This window comes from Cervus elaphus, chromosome 7 (genome assembly GCF_910594005.1).
Source record: "Cervus elaphus chromosome 7, mCerEla1.1, whole genome shotgun sequence".
In the NCBI taxonomy this organism is placed as follows: domain Eukaryota; kingdom Metazoa; phylum Chordata; class Mammalia; order Artiodactyla; family Cervidae; genus Cervus; species Cervus elaphus.
This window is the reverse complement of record NC_057821.1, coordinates 32009483-32034640: the sequence shown is the minus strand read 5'-3', so window position 1 is coordinate 32034640 and position 25158 is coordinate 32009483. Positions and strand designations below refer to the sequence as shown.

The 25158-nt window shown below is 40.7% G+C and overlaps 2 protein-coding genes across 2 annotated transcripts; one reads left to right on the top strand and one right to left on the bottom strand.

Moving 5' to 3' along the window:
- Window positions 1-11269: 11269 nt before the first annotated feature.
- LOC122697499 (histone H2B type 1-C/E/F/G/I) lies at window positions 11270-11744 on the bottom strand. Its single transcript, XM_043908325.1, has one exon. It carries the CDS (start codon window positions 11705-11707, stop codon window positions 11327-11329), a length of 381 nt encoding a protein of 126 aa, XP_043764260.1. The 5' UTR covers window positions 11708-11744; the 3' UTR covers window positions 11270-11326.
- A 226-nt stretch (window positions 11745-11970) lies between these two features.
- LOC122697494 (histone H2A type 1-C) lies at window positions 11971-12499 on the top strand. The gene has a single exon (XM_043908320.1). The coding sequence runs from the start codon at window positions 12044-12046 to the stop codon at window positions 12434-12436; it is 393 nt and encodes a 130-aa protein (XP_043764255.1). The 5' UTR covers window positions 11971-12043; the 3' UTR covers window positions 12437-12499.
- The last annotated feature ends 12659 nt before the right edge of the window (window positions 12500-25158 follow it).

Genomic DNA, 25158 nt, shown 5'->3' with positions numbered 1-25158 from the left:
TCTGGTTCTGGTATCAGTCATTTTCATTGGCTTATTTGTCAGATATAATAAAGTCCAGCGGTGACCAGTAGTGGGAAAATACTTTTCTAAAGCCCATTTGCTCCTCCTGTAAAAAGAGAGATTGATTGATTAATGCACTTCTATAATTCATCAAATCTCTGATAAATCTCTGATACTGTACTTGATTCAGAACAACAATCATCACAATGGCTAATGTTCATTGGGTGTTTATTCTGTACTGGGCAGTGCTCTAATCACTTTATAGGTACCAGTGCATTTATTCTTGCACAAGCTTTTTTGTACCTATAATGGCACTCTGTGGTTTATAGTTGAGGAAATTAAGACTCAGAGAGATTGAGTTTCCCAGGTGGGATAACTGTTGGATGGTGTGCCATCCTCTACAGTAAACCCAACTCTCCAGTGCCTGAGTCTGCATGCACTCATAAATAAAAGATGAGCATGCTCTAGTTAGCGTCCAGTAAGTCAGGTTTGAGTTAAGTCTTGAAGGGCAGGTAGTCAGACTTATCAGGTGAGGAAAGAGTGTTAGGGCTTTTCACAAAGGAGACATAGTAACAAAGGCCAGGTGGTGGGGATTTTCTAGGGTGAGCTGCTTTGTGGTGAGCCTTGTGGAACCGCTTGTGAGGAATGAGGAAGGCGCTTGCATGACGACAGGTTGATGAGTTACAGCTTGTTTGAACACATTAAGCAGTTTGAACAGTTTCCAGAAGCCTCCCTTCTCTCAGAACTTATCCCTCTGGGCTGCTGGCAGATGAAGTCATTCTCCACTTTTAAATAAGCCAAATCAAACATCTAATGGAAATATACCCAAATGCTTAGTCTCTTGGGTTGTTACAAAGTGCATTTTCCAACTCCTCTTCAGGTGCTAGAAGAAAGACAAGTACCCAAGACACTTCCAAAGTAGAACGTATAGGGCTTTAATTTCTCTTTCCTGGGTCTTCCTCCAAAAGCTGGGCAAGCACTTTGCAACTAACATTTTATTGTTTGAGAATAAACTGAGTTAACAGAGAAAAGCACTTAGACTAGTAGCTGGCTCATACTAAGTGCTCCACTAGTATTAGCTACTCTTGTTGTATTGAACATTCTAATGAGTGCTAATATACAGATTATATCTACCGATCCTCTTGATTCCCGTTTTACATTTTCCCTTTCCATAGCACTAATTCCTTTCTCATATTCTATATAATTACTTATTGTAACTACTGTTTGTTGCCTGTCTTTCCTGGCTGAGATGTAAGCTCCAAGAGGACAGTGACTTTGTATTTTTCCAAAAGATCGTCACTAAAGATAGCTCCTTAGCCTCTAAATGAATAAGAACCAGAGGATGGTCCTTAGGGCCAGAGAAGAAAGGGAAGGAACCCTTCCTTAGACCATCCTGCAATTCAACTATCAAAGATGGAGTTCTAGCATATATGGGAGGCTAAAAACCAAGAAAAGCAGAGCAAGTGCAAATCTGACTGCAGTATAGAATATGAGAGAAAGAAACCACAGACAGAGGGCAGGGGAAGAACCCATCAAATTGTGTTTCATGTCAGTAAATGTAAGTCAGTCATTAGACATTTGACCAAACCCATAGAATGTACAACATCAAGAATGAATCCTAAGGTCAACTATAGACTGTGGGTGGGTGATCCTGCTGTTGTGTTAATATAAGTTCATCCTTGGTTGGTTAAATATATATATACCATTCTGATGAGTGATGTTGATAATGGGAAAGGCTACACGTGTGTGTGGTGGGGGAGGTAGGGGATATTTTAGAAATCTGTCTACCTCCCTCTCAATTTTGTTGTAAACCTAAAACTGATCTAAAAGTATCTTATAAAAATATATATGTACAAAAAAAAATCCAGTCCACTCACACTATTTATGTCTAGAATTGATGGAGTCAGGCTCAGTCTCAGATGCTTAGAGTCAAGGATGCTGAGCACTTTCCAGAACCTCCAAAAAACTTTTACCCTGATGCTCGCTGGTATCCTTGACCCACCTTGGAGGCTAGCAGGCATTCTTCCTTTCAAGATCTCAGAACTTGCATCATCTCTGTAGAATTCTTAAATATGTAATTGTATTTGTTTCTTTCCATTTTTAAAAATATATGTATTTCAGTGCACTAAAGCCAAAATGCATGTGTTTAAAAATCTAGTGAGTAACATCTATCATCTAAATTGTTCATGCAAATCCAGCAATTAAAAGGGCACATTTAAATCTTTGATATTTTTATATCTTGTCCTACAACTGAGATAAGGTCAATTATATTAGGGAAACAAGTGAAAAGAAAAACAAAGAAGAAGAGAGAAGGGGAGTGGAGGAGAGAAAAAAGAGAATAAAGTTTTATCTTTATTGCTTTTGAAGCTTATTCTTTTACTGTTTGAGAACTTGGGCTGAAAGTAATAAGATCAAGGTTTTACCCCAGTATCTCCTCCTCGATGTATGTCAGTTTCCTACAAAATGAGACAAGCCTCAGCATTTTTGTTCCTTCATACCTCTGAGCCTGCAACTGGGACATCTAACACCATGAATACCCATAGAAAGACACACCTAGCTCTTTCTTTGAATTACAATACAAATTGCTTATTAGATGATAAGGTTATGTGACTCTTTAAATAAGCAAATCAAAGCCTCATTTTCCCCTCTCAGAACTGAGGCGGGACAATAAGAAAGTTGCTGATTCTCCAAATTTACTTTCTTTTTCCTAATTTACAATAAATGTATAGTACCTGAGGATACATCAAGCTGATTTTCACAGTCCAAAAAGTTGAATCAGAGTCTAGATTTGCTGACAAGTTCACAGGCAACTCTGTATTTGGCCCAATTTATTTTTATGCTTAGTAATCCAGGATTGCACAAGGTGAAAGTTTGGAAAAGTTAACTCCTTTTTAATGCTTTTGAATTTAAGTCTGTTGGACTGCAAAGTACTGAAAGTACTGCAAAGTACATCCTTACAAATCCGGAAGTTCCAAGACAAATGATAGCTATCCTTCTATATGTCCTTAGGTATATGCTTACGGACCTAATCAAGTATAAATGGAGAAAGAAAATTCTTCTTCGTTCGACTTGCTGGACCAAGGTAAATTCAATGGAATCCATGGGCAATCTTTTCATATTGCTTTTGAAATTCCTGTCACTTAGGAAAGACCAGCTCCTATCAAGATCTTCAGTCACAAGCTACCTTAGTTCCCTTTAGGATGTAAAGACCTAGGATATAAGTGAAACTTGTCAAACATTACACAAAAAATGAGTACCTACTATGGGCCAGGCACTCTTCAGAGTTGTTCTATGCATTAAAGGTCTTTGAAGGAAAAAAAAGGTCTTTGAATGTCACAAACATCTAGAAGGTACGTGCTATTACTATCATCCTCAAGACAGAGAAGAAGCACAGAGAGATTAATGGCGTGCAACAGTCTCACAGCTAGTAATTGGCAAGCTGGGAGTTAAATTTGGAGGTTCTGTCTCCAGGAGCTATACTTTAGCCATCAGGGAGCAATGCTGTGCCGTCACTTTACTGGTATTATATCATTCTAGGACAAATATTTTATATTTGTCATTTTATTTAATCCTCATCCTCACCCAATCTTCATAAGTAGGTAATTATTATCACCCCACAGGCTCAGAATAGTAGGTTTGTCAAACAGTAACTCAGAGTTGTTCTATTAATTATTAGCAAACTGTTTACTTGTGTATAAGGTATGCTAAAGCAATAGATTATTTCATCCAAAAAGGTCAAAAAAGATGCCTATATAATAGAAAGAAGGGAGAAAATGCCTGCAGACTGTCTATGAACAAGATATCATGTTTGTACATTATTTTAAGTAGGAAAGAGTTCAATGTGGACAGTCTGTTCTTACATAGACCAAAGAGGATTTTAAAAAAATAATGATTCTCTATAAATTCTCAAGATTGGCTGTGAAGCATAATGTGACAGGCTGCTTCTGTGTAATATATTCCACCAACTCTGAATCAGTACTTCCATTTTAGATAGCCTATATCTTCACCATTTCCAGCATCAAAGTCTCTCAACTTCCCCACTTTGATCAAGACTCTTATAAAGCTGTAGTGGCTTTTAGTCTCCTCTTTGGAAAATTTTGTCATCTGTAAATTAAACAGAGGAGGAGAATAAAAAGTTCATGAGGGCAATCACATATATAATAAATACTTGAAATCTCTTTTATCTTCAAGTACTTATAAATAGAAGAAATAAATAGAAGAAATAGAAAGAAATAGAGGAAAACAATAGAATGGGAAAGACTAGAGATCTCCTCGAACAAAGCTAGTGGAGGTGATGGAATTCCAATTGAGCTATTTCAAATCCTAAAAGATGATGCTGTGAAAGTGCTGCACTCAATATGCCAGCAAATTTGGAAAACTCAGCAGTGGCCACAGGACTGGGAAAGGTCAGTTTTCATTCCAATCCCAAAGAAAGGCAATGTCAAAGAATGCTCAAACTACTGCACAATTGCATTCATCTCACACGCTAGCAAAGAAATGCTCAAAATTCTCCAAGCCAGGCTTCAACAGTATGGGAACCGTGAACTTCCAGATGTTCAAGCTGGATTTGGAAAAGGCAGAGGAACCAGAGATCAAATTGCCAACATCTGTTGGATCATGAAAAAAACAAGAGTTCCAGAAAAACATCTACTTCTGCTTTATTGACTACGTCAACGCCTTTGACTGTGTGGATCACAATAAACTATGGAAATTCTGAAAGAGATGGGAATACCAGACCACCTGACCTGCCTCTTGAGAAATCTGTCTGCAGGTCAAGAAGCAGCAGTTAGAACCAGACATGGAACAACAGACTGGTTCCAAATAGGAAAAGGAGTACATCAAGGCTGTATACTGTCACCCTGCTTATTTAAATTATATGCAGAGTACATCATGAGAAATGCTGGACTGGATGAAGCACAAGCTGGAATCAAGATTGCCAGGAGAAATATCAACAACCTCAGATATGCAGATGACACCAGCCTTATGGCAGAAAGTGAAGAAGAACTAAAGAGCCTCCTGATGAAAGTGAAAGAGGAAAGTGAAAAAATTGGCTTAAAACTCAACATTCAGAAAACTAAGATCATGGCATCTGGTCCCATCACTTCATGGTAAACAGACGGGGAAACAATGGAAACAGTGACAGACTCTATATGTATTTTTGGGCTCCAAAATCACTGCAGATGGTGACTGCAGCCATGAAATTGAAAAAGACACTTGCTCCTTGGAAGAAAAGTTATGACCAACCTAGATAGCATATTAAAAAGCAGAGACATTACTTTGCCAACAAAGGTCCGTCTAGTCAAAGCTATGGTCTTTCTAATAGTCATGTATGGATGTAACAGTCGGACTATAAAGAAAGCTGAGCACCGAAGAATTGATGCTTTTGAACTGGTGTGTTGGAGAAGACTCTTGAGAGTCCCTTGGACTACAAGGAGATCCAACCAGTCCATCCTAAAGGGAATCAGTCCTGAATATTCATTGGAAGGACTGATGCTAAAGCTGAAACTCCAGTTCTTTGGCCACCTCATGTGAAGAACTGACTCATTTGAAAAGACCCTGATGCTGGGAAAGATTGAAGGCAGGAGGAGAAAGGGACGTCAGAGGATGAGATGGTTGGGTGGCATCACCGACTCAACGGACATGAGTTTGAGTAAATTCAGGGAGTTGGTGATGGACAGGGAAGCCTGGTGTGCTGCAGTCCATGGGGTCGCAAAGAATCGGACATGACTGACTGAACTGAACTAACAATAAAACCGTTCTCAAAGATCATCTTCATGGATTTAAGTTTCCTAATTGCAGCTTTAACTACTTGAGCCATACTCAGAAATAGATTATGGAGTACACCGTCTTTTGTTTAAGAACTTTTGGTCAAGGTACAGAGGACTAGGTTCTAAGGATTTTTAACTATTTTCAATACTCATGAGTCCTCATTCGCTCAGTAATGACCCCATGTACTGTAGCTAGCCAGGCTCCAAACCTATCTCATGTGACTCCTGCATTGGCAGGCACTGGGCCACCTGGGAAAGCCAAACACAAAGATTCTTCTAATACTTGGGAGGAACAAATCTGAAATCTAATCATTGGAAAAACTGATAATGGAGAAAAGGTCAGAGTAACACAAAAGGAAGAAGGAAAAATTGATCTATTCTAGATCTCATCTTGATCTGTGGAATCTTAAGAGGAAGACTTCCTACTATCCAAATTCTGAAAATCTTTTAGTAAGTGTCCAGATTCACTTTTCAATGAGAGTGTATATCCAAGTGGTAGGATTCTAAAAGTGTTTACAATGTGAAAAAAATAATCTATTTGCCCTGAAGCTTAAAAACACTCATAGTTTAAAATACTGGGAATGGCCTTTTCTAGCATTATTAAGGGCTTCCCTGGTGGCTCAAATGGTAAAAAAAAAAAATCAGCCTGCAACATGGGATACCTGGGTTGGGAAAAAGCCCTGGAGGAGGGCATGGCAACCCACTCCAGTATTCTTGCCTGGAGAATCCCATGAACAGAGGAGCCTGGTAGGCTACAGTCCATGGGCTTGCAAAGAGTCAGACATGACTAAGCACAGCATAGCATTGTTAAAAGTTGACATTTTTTAAAATGTCTGTTTAATACAACTTTTAATTTTATATTAGGTAGAGGTGTGTCTGTTGAAGTCTTTTTTTGACATGTAGATTGCATTTATTTTATATATGATAAGTATAGCTAACATTAGTTTGGGGAAACATCTGATAATTGAAACATGTTACAAGTGAAGAAAAGACAAGTCAGGATTTCTCAGTCTAATTTCAAATGATAAGAATCTGAGACTACTCAGATGTAGATCATATTATCATTATTATTAAGGTTAGAAGTAAAATTTTGCTATAGTAAGTTTAAATCTTTTGGGTAATTATGCTTCAAATTATTGGTATTATCTTCTTAGCAGTTAGTGGGTGATATTAGAACATATATATTTTTAAACAATAACATGAAATTGACTTGTTAATGTTTACTGTCACACCTTTATGGTTTTTCAAGTTATACTAATTGGAGACAAGGCAAGATTCAATCACTTGTTAAGTCTTTGAGCTAATCAACATTTTTAAAAAATCTGAACTAGTTTGTGCTTGCTGTTGGAGTTATTTTTGATTACATGACTATAAAGTCTGTAGGTGGTTTTACCAACAGTATGAGAGATTTGGATAGTCAATTTTTATTGAGGGGATGGTTGATAAATATAATTATAAATTCAAAGTCTTTTGCATTTACTTTATCAGCATAAATAAGACAGCACATATTAAATTGAATTTACTTCGTTAATGCAGGCGACCCAGGTTTGATCCCTGGGTAAGGATGACACCCTGGAGAGGGGAATGGCAACCCACTCCAGTATTCTTGCCTGGGGAATTCCATGGACACAGGAGCCTGGCAGGCTACAGTCCATGGGGCCTCAAGGAGTCAGACACGACTGAGTGACTTACACACACATGCCACGTTAATGAACAACAACTTCCCATTAAATGAACAGAGCAAACATAGCCATTGCCTGTGTATGTATTTGTGTGTATGTATTTGTGTTTCTCTGTAGCTATAGTACTTGGTAGAGCCAGAGCTGTTTGTATTAACAACAGCCTTTCAGGAAGCAGGCAATTGTGTTTCCTCACAGGCATAAAGAAACTGGGAGGCCGTCCAAAACCTTCCTTGTTCTCTGGGCTCACATGTATACTTTACTTATACCCTTTACAAATTTAAAGTGGCAAAAACAAGTATACCCATTCCCATTCTCCAAAGGCATCTATATGCTCTCTAACCTATTAATCTATGATCATTCTCAGCTGTGTAAAAATAAAAGGCTTGCACAGTTCTAATTGTTTTTAGTGATGTGTATTTTGTACTCTCCAATTTAGAAATTGTCCAGGTATCCAAAGATTTGGCATTCATTAACTCAATTTAATACCACCTAAATTTTATAGTTCAGAGAAGGCAATGGCACCCCATTCCAGTACCCTTGCCTGGAAAATCCCATGGACGGAGGAGCCTGGTAGGCTGCAGTCCATGGGGTCGCGAAGAGTCAGACGCGACTGAGCAACTTCACTTTCACTTTTCACTTTTATGCATTGGAGAAGGAAATGGCAACCCACTCCAGTGTTCTTGCCTGGAGAATCCCAGGGATGGGGTCGCACAGAGTCGGACACGACTAAAGTGACTTAGCAGTAGCAAATTTTATAGTTATCTATAAACTTTGAATTCAGGATTTAAGTTGACACACTGAGTCAATATGATTTGTAATCTTATAAAAATTAATTCCATTTTAAAAGTGACATTACCTATCCACTTTATCACTATCTTGTGATAATTAACATAATGTAAAATTTAGTTCAATGCATAGTTAACATAATGTAAAATTTTAAATAGATGTTAACTCTTGTAATCAGTAAACCAAGTTGAAGTAACTTAGCAAATTTAAATTAACTTTTTTTTTGGAAGAAAATAATCCCTAAACTTGTGTAAACTAGTAACATTACTTTTACATTATGACAATAAATAAAAACACCTACATCCATTTTGTAAAGCAAATTTTTAAGCCAGCAAATTTATCCAAAAAGTTATATTAGAAATACTTGATTTGTTCCTATAGAATTACAGGCCATGTATTAAAATATTTAAGTTAATTCTCACTAACTTGTTAACAATCACCGCTAATTAAATTCAGTGAAACTTTTTTTTTGCCTGAGTTACCACTTAATGACGTAGCCACATTTAAAGAATCAGGAGAATTTGATTTTCCTCTTATTTTAAATTGATGAATTTTTTTAGCCTTTATATTAGCTATTCAAAATTTGAGTTTAAAATTTCCTGCTGAAGTAGATAATTTGTTTAAAATTATTTGTATTCATAAAGCAGAAAAGATTCTCAATCACCGTACAATTTTTACAGGAGCTAATAGTGAAATGTAACAAAAATTAAAGATATTTAACTTAAAAACAGCACAATTTAAGTATATTAATCAATTAAAGAAACAAATGTGATTATGATGAGAGATGCCTTGGGGAACACCATCACTGAGAATATGAGTAAAGTCTCTCATATCCTTCAAAGGTTGGTAGAAATGCTAGTTTACAGTGACATATCCCTCACAATGAATTCTTTAAGGTTTGTAAACTATTAAATGGGTTATTTTAATACAGGTATTGGAAGTGCTCTTTTTTTTAACCTGGCTCAATAGCTCTATTTATAATGGCATATTTCTTCTCTCTCCTCTGTAACTTTACTTAAAAAATAGAAAAAAAATTTTTTTTGCAATTACTGAATCATAAAACTTTTGAGGCTTCAGGATACCAAAGAAGATTCTATTTCCTTGTTTTTTTCTCTTCAGTTTATTGTTGGGTCTACAACTTTATTAAGGTAAAAAGTTTCAGGTGGCCATTTTATATTCACATTATTTTTGAAGCAGGAATATTGTTTTTGCAGATAGTAACAATTACTTGGACTCATACTGAGTAATCACCGAACAGTTTTCAAAGAAACTGATTTTTAGTTAAAAGAACACACAGTATATAGACACAAAACACCAAATACAGTGGATCCCATCAAAGGCTAGAAAGATAAACACCAGCTTCCTGATCCTGTGTTCTCAATTGCCAGAGAATATCAGAATCCTCAAACAACCAAAAGATTAACAAAGGAACCAAATTCGACTCTGTTCTTTGCCACCAATTAGGTGACTCAGGGGTGAAGAATCCACCTGTAATGCAAGAGACTTGGCAGGAGTCTCAGGTTCAATATCTGGGTCTGGAAGATTCCTTGGAGAAGCAAATGGCAACCCACTCCAGTATTCTTGCCTGGAAATCCCATGGACAAAGGAGCCTGGCAGTCTACAGCCCGTGAAGTCACAAAGAGTTGGATACAACTTGGCAACAAAGAGTTGGATACAACTTGGCAACTCAACAGTAACAAAATCTCTTACTGTGCGTGGGCGATCAGTTGCTCAGGCTGTCGTTCAATTAATTTTCCAGGCAAGAATACTGCCATTTCCTACTCCAAGAAGATCTACAAGCTCCAGGGGATCTTCTTGATCCAGGGATGGTTGCATCTCCTCCACGGGCAGGTGGATTGATTCTTTACCACCGCACCAATCAATGATCTAATCATAAAACCACTAATGTGTATCCAACCTAAACACCAAATCAAGAAGCAAATTGGGCAAAAATTGTTAGCATGCAAGAGCCAAGAGAAGAGGAACAGAAAACTCAGAAGTGCCCAGGGCTAGACGAGGTATATATTCAGGTCACGTTTCTATTGATTCCTAAGGTAGGACTCAGGTAAACAATGTCTTGGTGGACTCCAGAAATAAACTGTGAAATGTTAATGATTAGCCAGCCTGCTCTTGTACTGAAGAGAAATCAAGCAAGAATTACTTCATCCAACAAAAACAAACCAGAATTTATATGTGAGGCAAACAGGAAGAGAAGGAAATAAAAACCTTGTAGGCAGCCTGGGTTTTTTTAACCTATGTTTGAACCTATATTGGGTAAACAGATTAAGCAGTGAGGAGAGGTTGGTCTGATTTGGATCCTCAAGCCTGGGGTAGGCTCACTAGAGGTATAGAAAAAAAATCCTATGACAGTTGTTAAGGGACTTGGAAACATAGTTTAAGGAGCTGGTGTGATAAGCATATGCCATTGACCTGTATTTACACTTGGACCTTATTTAGGCCAAGGCTGCACATTTCTTGGGATAACTTCCAGGTTAGGCAGCCAGTGATTGTGGAGCTGTTCCAATGGAGGCCTGACTAGCGCCAGACAAGCCTCTGTATTTTTCCCAGGTGTTAAAACTGCACATTGATTACAGGATTTTACCGTTAGGTAATCAAATCACATTGCATCTTACCCCAAATCGTTAAATAAATGCTGTTCCCCTTGTAACACAGATTATGCCTTTAGTCTACTACCTTTTTAATGGAAACGTTACTCCGAGGTGCGCTCTTCCCCTCCCCCAACCTATCCCGCCCAGCGACTGCCTGGTTTGGGAATTGTGCGCTAGAGTGAATGCTAAATACAATTGCGACCCTTTTCCTCCGCCCGCCTAGTTTCCCTGCCTTCCGTTACTAGCTCTCAGTTCAGCCCTCATGGAGACTGTGGAATTACAAGCCTCATTGATATTATAAGACACCAGTCTCCTACTCAGTTTTTTGTAAGTTTCATTCAGATTAGCAAACCAGTTCCGTCAGTCGTTAGGCCCATTACTTAATGTCTAACGTACATACATTACAGCTCTTTTTGTGCACACGTGGGTGGCTCTTAAAAGAGCCTTTGGGGTTGGGTGTAAAGACGCTTACTTGGCAAGTTTACTTGGAGCTGGTGTACTTGGTGACGGCCTTGGTGCCCTCGGACACCGCGTGTTTGGCCAGCTCCCCGGGCAGCAGCAGGCGCACGGCCGTCTGGATCTCCCTGGATGTGATGGTCGAGCGCTTGTTGTAATGCGCCAGACGCGATGCCTCGCCCGCGATGCGCTCGAAGATGTCGTTGACGAAGGAGTTCATGATGCCCATGGCCTTGGACGAGATGCCGGTGTCCGGGTGGACCTGCTTCAGCACCTTGTACACGTACACGGAGTAGCTCTCCTTGCGGCTGCGCTTGCGCTTCTTCCCATCTTTCTTCTGGGCCTTAGTAACCGCCTTCTTAGAGCCCTTCTTCGGGGCAGGAGCGGACTTGGCTGGCTCAGGCATTTTAAAACCTGAAAAGACGAAAGATAAATGGGAAATAGGAAGCGGATTTCTGCTACTTATAGGGCCTTTATGCTAATGAGGGATGCACAGCGCGTCTTAGTTAATTGGAAGATAAACAGCAAGGTTGTCATCTATGGGCAGAACTATGCAAATAAGGTATGGAAATTCAGCTTTTTTATTGGCTACTTCGCTGAGGCTCGTTAACAACCAATCAAACAATCGGATTTACTCCCCAGGAAATGCCTATAAAAGCAGCAGTGTTCTACCTAGTTCTAGACTTGGTGTATTTTGACAGGCAGTCTTGTTCTTTTGATTTTTTGCTCTTTTGTATTTGCTATGTCGGGACGTGGCAAGCAAGGAGGTAAGGCGCGGGCAAAGGCCAAGTCTCGTTCTTCGCGGGCGGGGCTCCAGTTTCCCGTGGGGCGAGTCCATCGTCTACTACGCAAAGGCAATTACGCCGAGCGGGTAGGCGCTGGGGCCCCGGTGTATCTGGCGGCGGTGCTGGAGTACCTGACGGCCGAGATCCTGGAGCTGGCGGGCAATGCGGCGCGCGACAACAAGAAGACCCGTATCATCCCGCGCCACTTGCAGCTGGCCATCCGCAACGACGAGGAGCTCAACAAGCTGCTGGGTCGTGTGACCATCGCTCAGGGTGGTGTCCTGCCCAACATCCAGGCGGTGCTGCTGCCAAAGAAAACCGAGAGCCACCACAAAGCCAAGGGCAAGTAACTGGACTGAGACCTGCGTTTCCGGAAGTGCTTTCAAACCCAAAGGCTCTTTTCAGAGCCCCCACTATTTCAAAAGAAGCGCTAGTATCACTGTATATTTGTAAAATAACTAAAAAGGTAAGTTACATTCTTACGGAAGCTAGAGAATTAGAAGGAAATCCTCTTTGATTTTTAGGAATAGTTTAAAGTATCAATAAAATGATAGGTCGATTAAGGCCTGACTTACAAAGTGGTTATGCATTTCTGATAGGTGATCTTGCTTTGGTCGGTAAGGCCTAAGGGTTTAACTGGTATCCCTAAACTTGTTTAACACTACTTGGATGATGAGAGCAAACGTGCCGAGCAAGATGGTCAGACCCTCTCAGAAGTCTTGCTCTGCAATCAACCCTCGTTTCCTTTCCTAAGCAAATTAGGGTCTCCTTCGGTTAACTTTGAAAGTGCCGTTTGAAACAACAGCTCGTGTTTACAAAAGGGCTTCTGAAAAGCTGCCTGGAGTTACCATGTAGTAGCTCAGAACAGACAATCTAGACTCGAATTGTGTCTTCTCCATTTACAAACTGATACTTTTGTATGTAGATTTGTAAGTAAGATGGGGATAGAGTGAAGGTATTTTAATTGAGTATATTTTGACAGACTGTACAACACCCCTAACCCTAGACTGCGTGCTATGCTTCAGTCGTGTCCGACTCTCTGCGACCCCATGGACTGTAGCCCGCCAGGCTCCTCTGTCTAAGGGATTCTCCAGGCAAGAATTCTGGAGTGGGTTGCCATTGCCTACTCCAGCAACCCTAGATTAGTGCCTGAATGAAAAGGTTCAAGTTTCTAGGTTCCCAACGCAGCCCTAAAAGGGCTAGAGCAGGGCTGTAGTCCTTCCCAAAGTAGCTTACTACTAGAGATCTAGTAAAAGCTGCTCTAACCCAAAAGAGGACCTAGTACTGTACAAAAATCCCTAGGATCCTGTTTTCCAGGATTGAGTCTCATGAAGTATTTTGCATGACTCAATTTGTGCTTGAAGGAGTAGACGAGGAAGCTGAGTAAGCCAAGGTGTGGGACCTAGTCAGCCCAGGAGGACGCACCCACACTCAAACACTCCTGGGGCTTCACTGAAGCATTTTGCATGGAAATCAGTTGGTTTAGAGCATTCAGATCCAGATGTGCGGGGAGAGATCATCTAAACAGTAGCTGGTTCCCCTGGACACACCTTCCTCTTAACTTTGACACAGACATCCTGCAATCTTGGAGCCTCCATCCCTCTCTTCCCCTCATCCTGCGCTCCACCCACCCCCCCCGCCGCCCACCCCACCCCCCCACTCCTCCCACCACCCCCCCTCCTCCCCTAGCCCCACCCTCAGCCTAGCCTTGAAACCACTAGCCAAAGAACCCAGCTAGTGTATGGGTGTTTGGTGAAGGCAAAGTGGCAGAAAAAGAAATGAGCATCTTGACGGCCACTCATTAGAACTTCAGGTTTTTAATGATAGCCAGACTTAAAATCCGTTTGGGGAAAGTCCAACCTCAAAGCATTTCAGGTAGGGGTACCCTAAGAGGACCATGTTCTTTCTGCCCAACAATACCTTTATATTAGAGAACTTGGATTCTTAGGTTGGAATTGCTTTATATAAGCCTTGGGATACTTTTCATTGACTTGCCAGCTTGCAAGCTCCAACACTTAACTAGGTGTGTGACCTCAACTTCCTGCGTACATTTTTTCCTGTATGCCTTTTCTTATGATGAAACGATGGGCTCAGCAGTATGGGTTCTGAAATTAGAATGCAGGGGGCTCAAGAGTAATAGCCAACACTTACTAAGCACTTGTGTGTGTCAGCGTGGGTCCATCCAGCATATTAATTTAACCCAACAATCCTAGAGATAAGTACTATTCCTATCCCAATTTTGAAGATAGGAAACTGGAAGAGGGCATAAACAATTTGTCGAAGTCCCAAGGTCAGGAAGCCAGTACTTCTAACCACTGGGTATTTTATAATCAATGGCTCTCCAGGAGATTATCAGAATTATGAAGAGTAAAACTCAATAATACATAGAGGATTTAACTTTGTCCACATACCAAGTTACTAAGTTCATCCTAGTTTTTTGAGAATTTTAAGAGAAAGAGGAGAGGTGATAGCCCTGGAATCCATATTCAGGAAGGGAGGTTAATCTTCAGAATGTGTGACCCACATATGTTATTTTTCACACAGCACTTTAATTTTTCCTATATTTTTTCAAATTTATTTTTAACTGGAGGATGATTGCTTTACAAAGCCACACATTTCTGTGTTAGCGGATGCACATTTAGTATGTGACAAGTGAAACAAGGGGACAAGTAGAAAGATGGTTTGGTAAAGACCCATAGGACTTGATAAGGTAATTTATTGTGGTAAATGAAGAAAGGAATTAGAGAAGACTTGAATTCTCCCCTCCGGGTTCCAAAAACAAAAATTTGTATTGGACTATTTAAGAGTGAATGATGCAGTGTATTAATTTTCTGCATTTCATCAAAACCTCCTGTAGGTCAAGGGTCCCATCTTGTTAAATTTTTGAGAGCATCGCTGAGAAAATGTTGAGCTGAGTCAGTGGCTGAGCCATTAGGAAGCAGTTAATACAGTGCTAGAATACTAGAGGGTCAGTTTATTACCAGAGGTGACATTAATTACACACAGACTAACAGGCTGGTAATAACATCTTCTCTTACCAGTAGAAACTCCATTCTGAAAAATTCAGTTTGCATTGGCAACTTATTTTGAGAGCTTCAAAGAAACAGAGAAGGTGTCATTTGACAAACTGTAACCTAAGAGACACTGCTAAGAGGCCATTCCCCAACCAGAGAACATTCCTCACTGCTCGGGCCTAGCTTCTCTCCAACAATTTTTTGCCTCCTACTTTGAAATGTCACTGTTTATATCCAAAAGCCCTAGTTACCACTTGGGAAAATTCTCTAGTGGGCAATAAAGTCTCAGTAGCTTTCTTTGGTTTCCAGCCCTTGAGTAGGTTTCCATCTACCATGTCTCAAGGGTCCTGGAGAGGACCATTTAAATTGCGACAAGTAGATGAGAATGGTAAACCTAGGCCTTTCAATTACTGAAGATGTCTAGGCACTAGGAATAAAAGTTTATCTCAGAGATTTATTGAGACGTGAGACTGAGACAGAATAATCAGTTATATAGGATATTCTGAACAATACAGATCAGTTTAATACAACACAATCAGTTACAAACAATCTGTATAGCAGTATCCACCTTTTACTTCATCTGTCAGTCATTCACTTCCTATTTTTTAAATGTATCATGTGAGCTCTTTTTTTTACAAGTGTGGTACATGTTATAATCAGTTGTAAAAAATAATTGTATGTATTTTAAAATTAGAAGCAGGTTATCTTTTAAGGGTTTGTCATTTGTTGACATCAATTATAAATAATCCTGTTAAGCATAATGCATGTGAGTTATTAGAAGACATTAGAAATTTAATTGAGGGTTTCCCATACATATTAAAATTAAGAATCAAGGCTCATATATGTAGCTCCAAAATTCCTCCCTGTTTTATTTCAGCACCTTGATCTTGTAACAAACTAATATTAGCATCATCAGGAGATCTACCAAAAGATATAGTCTGTCTATACACCCAGAAAACTGTTATCATTAATAAGTATACATTTATAAAAAACTTAATAAGCATTATCAGTGTAGCACCAAAAGAAATTGGTAAGTCACATTACCCATACCTTTAATACATATCTTAATTTATTCACCATACTCCTTTCCATGTCCTGAAGAGTCATCCATGACCACCTCTAGCCTCAGTCTACATGCTTGACTTCATTACATCTCTCTGTCCAGCTACATTGGTCTCTCTTCCACCTGCCAGGCTCCTTGGTACTTCAAGACATTTGCACGGTTGATCTCATTCTCTGCAATGCCCATCCTCTGATTTTTTTTTGGTGAGCTCATTCTCGGCTCTTCTCCAGACAGACCTATCTGAAATTGATCTAGCCAGATGGATTAAGGATCTAATGTAAAATAGAAATGCTAAATGAAATTTTAAGGAAGATTTTGTATAACCTCAGTTTGTATGTGTGTGTTCTGAGGGGGAGGTGTCATTATTAAGCCATCCAGGAAATGCAAATGCCATATAGGAAGGTACACAGATCACATAGGATAAAAATAAAGATGCAATATACCATAAAGAGAGTAGAAAACAAGCAGTACATCAGAATAAAGGATTTGCAAAACATCATACACAAAAGGTTAGTGACTTTATAAGGAACAGCTATAAACTGCTAAGAAAAGGGCAAACAATAATAAAAAAATATTAAACAGGATATTGTATACATTTTATCAAATTCAAATAGAGAATGCATATGAGGAAAAACAAACCAAAATATATACGTGTTCACTTTCCTAGGTCATGCATATCACAGCAACAAACTAATAGCATTTCTCACCTATGGATGATGTTGTTTACTCTTTAGTTGTTAAGCTGTGTCTGACTCTTTGTGACTCTGTGGTCTGTAGCCTGCCAAGCTCCTCGGTCCATGGGATTTCCCAGGCAAGAATACTGGAGTGGTTGCCATTTCCTTGTCCAGAGGATCTTTTCGACTCAGGGATTGAACATGGGTCTGCTACATTTGCAGGTGGATTCTTCACTGCTGAACTAGGAGGGAAGCCCTTCACCTATGGATAGACAACCCCTAAAACTAGTAAGACTTGGGATGATAAGGATGAGGAAGGATTCCCACAGTTGTATAATCTCTTGAGAAAATTTCCTGGCAATATATATTAAAATTTATTAAGATACTGCTTTGCTTTGCAAAGGGTTGAGTGTATTAGATAAGTAAATAAATAAGAAAAAAAAATAGAAACTAGGGAAGAGAGGGTGTCTACCATCTAGAAATAAAGGCCCCACTATGTGAGGTTATATGAGGAGAGATTGTTACCTTCTGTAAACATCTGTGTGTCAAGTGTTAAAAGAAGCATGTGTAGAGTAACCTCAAATATAAAAAGTAAAATAAACAAAGTAACCTCTCTCGTTTATTTCTCACTCCAAGTTACTTTCGTTGAATCCTCCTGTTGAGAGCCTTTAAAATACAGTGTAAGATTGTATTTATCAGATCTCATTTTGTTTGCCTTTCCCCATTAGACTGTCCCATAAAGGGGAGCATGGTATGTAGACATCCCAGCTTTTCACAGAGGGCCTGGGCCTGAACTCTCTGGTGAGTGAACCAGGGAATGGATGCTGCAGCCCAGAAAGCCCACTCAGAGCCCAGAAAGCACATGGTTATTTTTGTTTCTATATAAAAATATCTGCCCAGTAACCATTGTTACCTAAGGGCGACACCACCCTTATGGCAGATAGTGAAGAAGGACTAAAGAGCTTCTTGATGAAAGTGAAAGAGGAGAGTGAAAAAGTTGGCTTAAACCTCAACATTCAGAAAACTTAAGATCATGGCATCTGGTCATGGCAAATAGATGAGAAAACAATGGAAAGAGTGACAGCCTTTATTTTTTAGGAGCTCCAAAATCACTGCAGATGGTGACTGCAGCCGAGAAATTAAAACACTTGCTCCTTGGAAGAAAAGTTATGACCAACCTAGATAGCATATTAAAAACCAGAGACATCCCTTTGCCAACAAAGGTCTGTCTAGCCAAAGCTATGATTTTTCCAGTAGTCATGTGTAGATGTGAGAGTTGGACTATAAAGACAGCTGAGGGCCAAAGAACTGATGCTTTTGAACTGTGGTGTTGGAGAAGACTCTTGAGAGTCCCTTGGCTCCAGGGAGATCCAACCAGTCCATCCTAAAGGAAATCAGTCCTGAATATTCATTGGGAGGACTGATGCTGAAGCTGAAACTCCAATACTTTGGCCACCTGATGTGAAGAACGGACTCATATGAAAAGACCCTGATGCTGGGAAAGACTGAAGGTGGGAGGAGAAGGGGACAACAGAGGATGAGATGGTTGGGTAGCATGACCAACTCAATGGACTAGAGTTTGAGTAAACTCCAGGAGTTGGTGATGGAAAGGGAGGCCTAGCGTGCTGCAGTCCATGAGGTTGCAGAAATGACTGAGTTAGACATGACTGAGCGACTGAACTGAAATGAACCATTGCTAATACATTTCCCACTGCCCTACACAGCTACTAGGGCTGCAGTGAAACTTGGAAGCACTGTATACTGCATTTGTTTTCCACACTCTACCTTCTGCCCGAAGGTTTCTGCACTAATCTCATTAGACAATTAACTCTCAGTGGCCCTGTGCCTAGTAGCTCTGTTGTGTCCAACTCTGTGACGCCATGAACTGTAGCCTGCCTGGCTTCCCTGTCCATGTGGATTCTCCAGGCAGGAACACTGGAGTGGGTTGCCGTGCCCTCCTCCAGGGGATCTTCCCAACCCAGCGATCAAACCCAAGTCTCCCCCTTTGCAGGCAGATGCTTTATTGTCTGAGCCGCTGGTCTGTTTTCTTTGCTGGCCAATATGATTTACAAAAGAATCTTCTTCGGTGCCCTATTGGGCACTGTGGTTACTAAATGTTTAGAATAATGGAAAGAAAAGGAGCACTCAGCGGGCGCATGTGACCAAGTCAATGCTGTTTCATCCCTTACAATTCCTACTCAGCACATAAGGGCACCTTGGAGGCTTTTACATTCTAATACTGGGAATATACAGTTAACATGATTTTCTACAGAGAGAGTTTGTTGAAAAATTCTATCATACATCTCCATATCCTAGCACATCATCCCATATAGTAGATACCCAGGAAATACTCGGAGAGAATACTCCAGATTAATGTGTTGGCAACAGAACTTCTATCTGCACAGAAACAGATCATTAATCTGCAGGGATTTGTGAGTTTATTCCTAGGTGATGACACTTTTTAACCACCAATAGTTTTAAATTCCATTTGCTACATTTGGAGGGAGATACATGACTGATTCTTGAGCTACTCCGTCCAATATAGGCCACTGGCCACATGTGACATTTTAAATTTAAACAAAATGAAATTAAAAAAAAAAATTCAGGTCCTCAATTTCACTAAGCATATTTCAAGTTGCTGGTGGTTCTGCTTTGAACAGCAAAGATATAGAACATGTCTGTCAGGGCAGAAAGTTCTGTTTGTAACACCAGGGTAGGGACTTCTTGTCCCTCTGGGCTGACGTGCTCAAGTGCACTTAACCAGTTTCCTCCTACTAGCATCTAGGGACATGGTTGCCAGATAAAATATAGGATGCTCAGTTAAATTTGAATATCAGTTAATCAACAAATAATTGTTTTAATATAAGTATGCCCCCAAATATTTTATGGAACACACTATGCTGGATTCCCTGGTGGCTCAGTGCTAAAGAATACACTTGCCAATGCAAGAGGTGCAGGTTCGATCCCTGGGTCAGGAATATCCCCTGGAGAAGGAAGTGGCAACCCACTGAAGTATTCTTGCCTGGAAAATCCCATGGACAGAATTATCTAGGGGTTTACAGTCCATGAGGTCACAAAGAGTCGGACATGACTTACAGATTAAACAACGACAACCACACATATTATAGTGCAACAAAAATTGTTGTTTACCTTCAATTCAGATATAACTAGGCATATTGTATTTTTATTAGCCAATCTAGACAGCATATTAAAAAGCAGAGACATTACTTTGCCAACAAAGGTCTGTCTAGTCAAAGCTATGGTTTTTCCAGTAGTCATGTATGGATGTGAGAGTTGGACTATAAAGAAAGCTGAGGACCGAAGAATTGATGCTTTTGAACTGTAGTGTTGGAGAAGACTCTTGAGAGTCCCTTGGACTGCAAGGAGATCCAACCAGTCCATCCTAAAGGAGATCAGTCCTGGGTGTTCATTGGAAGGACTGATGTTGAAGCTGAAACTCCAATACTTTGGCCACCTGATGTGAAGAGCTGACTCATTTGAAAAGACCCTGATGCTGGGAAAGATTGAGGGCAGGAGGAAAAGGGGAAGACAGGATGAGATGGTTGGATGGCATCACCGACTCAATGAACATGAGTTTGGGTAGACTCCGGGAGTTGGTGATGGACAGTGAGGCCTGGAGTGCTGCAGTCAATGGGGTCGCAAAGAGTCAGACATGACTGAGCAACTGAACTGAACTGATAAGCCAAATCTGGCAACCCTATTTGAAGAGCAAAATTAGAGCATCTTCGCAGGGATGCTGTGTCCTCTTACCACAGGGAGTGTGTATGTGAGGAAATGAGGTGGCACTAGTTGTAAAGAACCTACCTGCCAATGCATGAGATGTAAGAGACATGGGTTCGACCCCTGGTTTGGGAAGATCCCCTGGTGGAAAGCTTGACAACCAACTCCAGTATTCTTGCCTGGAGAATCCCATGGACAGAGGAGACTAGAGGGCTATAGTCCATGGGGTCACACAGAGTCGGATAAGACAGAAGTGACTTAGCATGCACAATACTCAGAAAGACGTGAACTGGTTATGAGGAAACAGGTTGGCACATTTTTCTGCGTATCTTGAAGGTTAAGAAAGAAGTTCCCAAATACATTTACTTTGGTTTCTTCTTTTCCCTTAGGTTTCAAAAGCTTCTCACTACAAAGAGATGCCTGGATCCAGTGTGTCTGTCAAACTCATCAATGCTCAGAAATAAATGGATTGGTGTCAGTGTTCTGACATTAGTGATTGATCCTGCACCTGCGAAATTTGTTCTATTAAAAACTTACCCTGGGTTTCTTTCATTGTGTGTACTGTATGTCTTGGGGATAAGGAGTGTGAAAGGGGAGGGATGGGAACTATTATTGGTGGAGAAGCTATCTTTGGTACAAAATGTATCTACTTTCTTGAATAAGTAACACATTTTTAAAAGTATTTGTTTGGCTTTGCCAGCTCTTAGTTGCAGAATACAGGATCTTTAGTTGCAGCATGTGGGATCTGGGCTCTTTAAAGTGGCTCAGATGATAAAGAATCTGCCTGCAATGCAGGAGACCAGGGTTTGATCCCTGGATCAGGAAGATCCTCTGGAGAAGGAAATGGCAACGCACTCCAGTATTCTTGCCTAGAAAATCCCACAGATGGACCTGACAGGCTACAGTCTGTGGGATAGCAAAGAGTGGGATACAACTTAGTGACTTCACTTTCTTTCTTTCATGTGGGATCTTGTTCCCTGACCAGGGATTAAACCCAGGTCCCCTGCAATGTGAGCCCATAGTCTTAGCCAATGGATCACCAGGGATACACTGAGAGGGTTCAAAGGAATTGAAATAACCAGGCATATGTTGAGAATTCACTCCTTTACTGGATTGCCCCACTGCCCCCTAAGTAACGTTATTTTCCTTGTACTGTTTGCCTGTTGTTAATTCATGCAGATGTGAGTCAAGCATGAACATATTTTTTCTTTCCCCCATCTCCAACTTTCATTCTTAAAACATAGCTGACTGTATACAGTTGCTCTTTTCTCTAACAGTATATCTTGGAAAACTTTCCAGATGTGAACACAGAGGGTACTGTGTGCATTGTCTAATGTTTTTGTACTGTGGGGATGCCTCACCGTTTATGTAACCTGTCCTCTGTTGGTAGGCACACAAAACAATACTGGAATAACAAACCCTGCTTTCCAGCAAAATGGAAATTGTTCTAATATTCTGCTGGGATGGTGGAAAGTGAACAGAAATTCAAGTCATTCTTGGGTTGGACGTTAAGGTGTTTATCTTTAAAAACTGTGGCCTTAGTCAAGTTCATTTCAAGTTCATTTTGAACCCCAGTTTCTTCATCTGTAAAATGGAAATAATATGTAACTTAAGTAACTATGAGAATGAAAAAATTGTTTGGAACTCTAAAGAACAGAACAAATAAAATTATTTAATCTTTCAATGCCACTTATTGTGTGAGAACTGTATATAAAATGTTGGAATAGGAACAGGCTCCCCAAATCCCAGCCTGGCATGAAGAAATGAAATATGATACCAGGAGGGAAGAAGAGTTTCATTAACTACCTGGTTCAATGGCCATTCCCTTACACAGGAGTTAGAAGGCACACCTTCCCAATCTGCCTTCTCCTTTGCTTCTGCTCTTTCCTCTGCAGTCAAGGTTTGGTTTTAACCATATCTCTGCTACTCTAAAGTCTGTGCATTTGGGGCTGGAGGCCTGGATGGTCCATGCTGTATTACTAGCTGTAGTCTGACATTGCCTAGCATGTTCTAGTCACTCAAGAAATAGCTGATGAATTCATAAGGCTGGATTAATAGAAGGCCACACCCAGCTTCATCTTTAAAAAATCCCTGTATAGTAAGCCTGTACAAAGTGGTATGTCTGTGCATACATATATAACCACATGTACGTACACATAACACAGACCTGCAGTGAGATATTCTGAAAAGAAATGGGAGTTTGGAAGAAAAAATATCTGGGTCTGTATTCCAGCTCCATCATTTGTCAAGTGTCTGACTGGGGGTGGGGGGGGGGGGGGCGGTGTCATCTGCCATCCCTGAAAAATCAGGCTTTTCATCCGTACAATGGGATAATACACCTCCCAGGGTTTTGAAAAGCCAATCAAATGGAGAACACAAGAGAAATCACTTTGTTCCTTGTAGAACCTCATATAAACATGTGAAAGCTTACATAAAGATAGAATTACATCTAGAAATAATCTACCACCTTCACCTGTTGATCTATTCACAGGGTGGGAAGTCAGAAAGGATGTCAGGATTTCCAAGTCTGCATATGCTGGCTTCCACCTGCAGAGATTAAAGTGACTGTGGTTGTGATAAACCACAGTGCTACTTGCTTCTGGCAGCCACTCCCCCATGGTCCCATGGTCAGAGGAAGCTTCCAGAGGAGTGGACCTGGCAGACATGGTTTCGAAATGGCAGTACATGCACCTTCTCACCTCCCACCAGGTCTATTTCAGGTGCATAAGCAGCTCCAGTGGATTGGGTGGGCATTTCAAACTCAGCTGAGCCACCTTTGTAAGAGTAGAAACTCCTAAAACAAGGATGCTTCAAACTGCCTGCTGCATTTTTTGGCTCAACTTAACTCCCTGGATATGGAGAATCACCCCTTATGGGTATATAAGCAACTCTGGCAGAGAAAAGAACATGTGGAAATCCATTAAGGAAAAGGGCCCTAGACACACTGGCTCTGTGAAAGGAAATAATAAATGAAGTTCAGTTCAGTTCAGTCACTCAGTCGTGTTCTACTCTTTGCAACCCCATGAACTGCAGCACGCCAGGCCTCCCTGTCCGTCACCAACTCCTGGAGTTCACCCAAACCTATGTCCATTGAGTCGGTGATGCCATCCAACCATCTCATCCTCTGTTGTCCCCTTCTCCTCCTGCCCTCAATCTTTCCCAGCATCAGGGTCTTTTCAAATGAGTCAGCTCTTCACATCAGGTGGCCAAAATATTGGAGTTTCAGCTTCAACATCAGTCCTTCCAGTGAACACCCAGGACCAATCTCCTTTAGGATGGACTGGTTGGATCTCCTTGCAGTCCAAGGGACTCTCAAGAGTCTTCTCCAATACCACAGTTCTAAAGCATCAATTCTTTGGCACTCAGCTTTCTTTATAGTCCAACTCTCACAACCATACATGACTACTGGAAAAACCAGAGCCTTGACTAGACAGACCTTTGTTGACAAAGTGGTGTCTCTGCTTTTCAATATGCTGTCTAGGTTGGTCACAACTTTCTTTCCAAGGAGTAAGCGTCTTTTAATTTCATGGCTTCAGGCAACATCTGCAGTGATTTTGGAACCCAGAAAAGTAAAGTCAGCCACTATTTCCACTGTTTCCCCATCTATTTGCATGAAGTGATGGGACTGGATGCCATGATCTTAGTTTTCTGAATGTTGAGCTTTAAGCCAACTTTTTCACTCTCCTTTTTCACCTTCATCAAGAGGCTCTTTAGTTCTTCTTCACTTTCTGCCATAAGGGTGGTGTCATCTGCATATCTGAGGTTGGGGAGAGCACAAAAGGGAACTTCGATTTTCCCTTAATTCAGTCCTTCAGGCTGTGAATTTAGAGATTGGGGGCCTGGGTCTCTGTGCAGCCACAAAACACATCAATGGTTTGTAGACATCCACACACTGCCCTCAACATCTTTAACTCTCAGGCCTCCAGTGGAAAATCTACATGTCATTTTGAACTTTTCTTGCTTTCTATTCTGTGTTCAGTGTAACCTGGGTAACCTGGAATTGGCCATAGTGGGAGTATTTATATGACAATATTTAGCAAATACTATAAAGATAGATTTGGGGAGTTTTCCTGGAGTACCAGTTGTTAAACATTTATCAGCATGTCACTGCCTTAAACATCCTTCATTTCTACCCCATAAGTGTACTTTCATACTTCTCATCCCTCTCTTTGTCTATGTCTGTCTCATCCACACACATTGGCTCACACTGTTCTGTTTTCCTACCTAAAAGATTTCTGTTTGTTGTTGCTGTTGTTCAATCACTAAGTCATGTCCAACTCGCCAGGCTCCTCTGTCCATGGGGTTTTCCAGGCAAGAACACTGGAATGGGTTGCCATTTCCTTCTCCAGGTGATCTTCCCAACCCAGGGATCGAACCCACATCTCCTGCATTGGCAGGTGAATTCTTTGCCACTGAGCCACCTGGGAGGGCCCCAGAGTTCTGTGTCACCTCCCAAATGAGCTCCATGTCTCCAGGCTGATTTAATTCCTGCAGTCATATGATCCACACATACCGTGGATATTCCTGCATTGTTTCCCATCTGTTGATGTCATATATCAACTTTCCAAGTGTTATGAGAA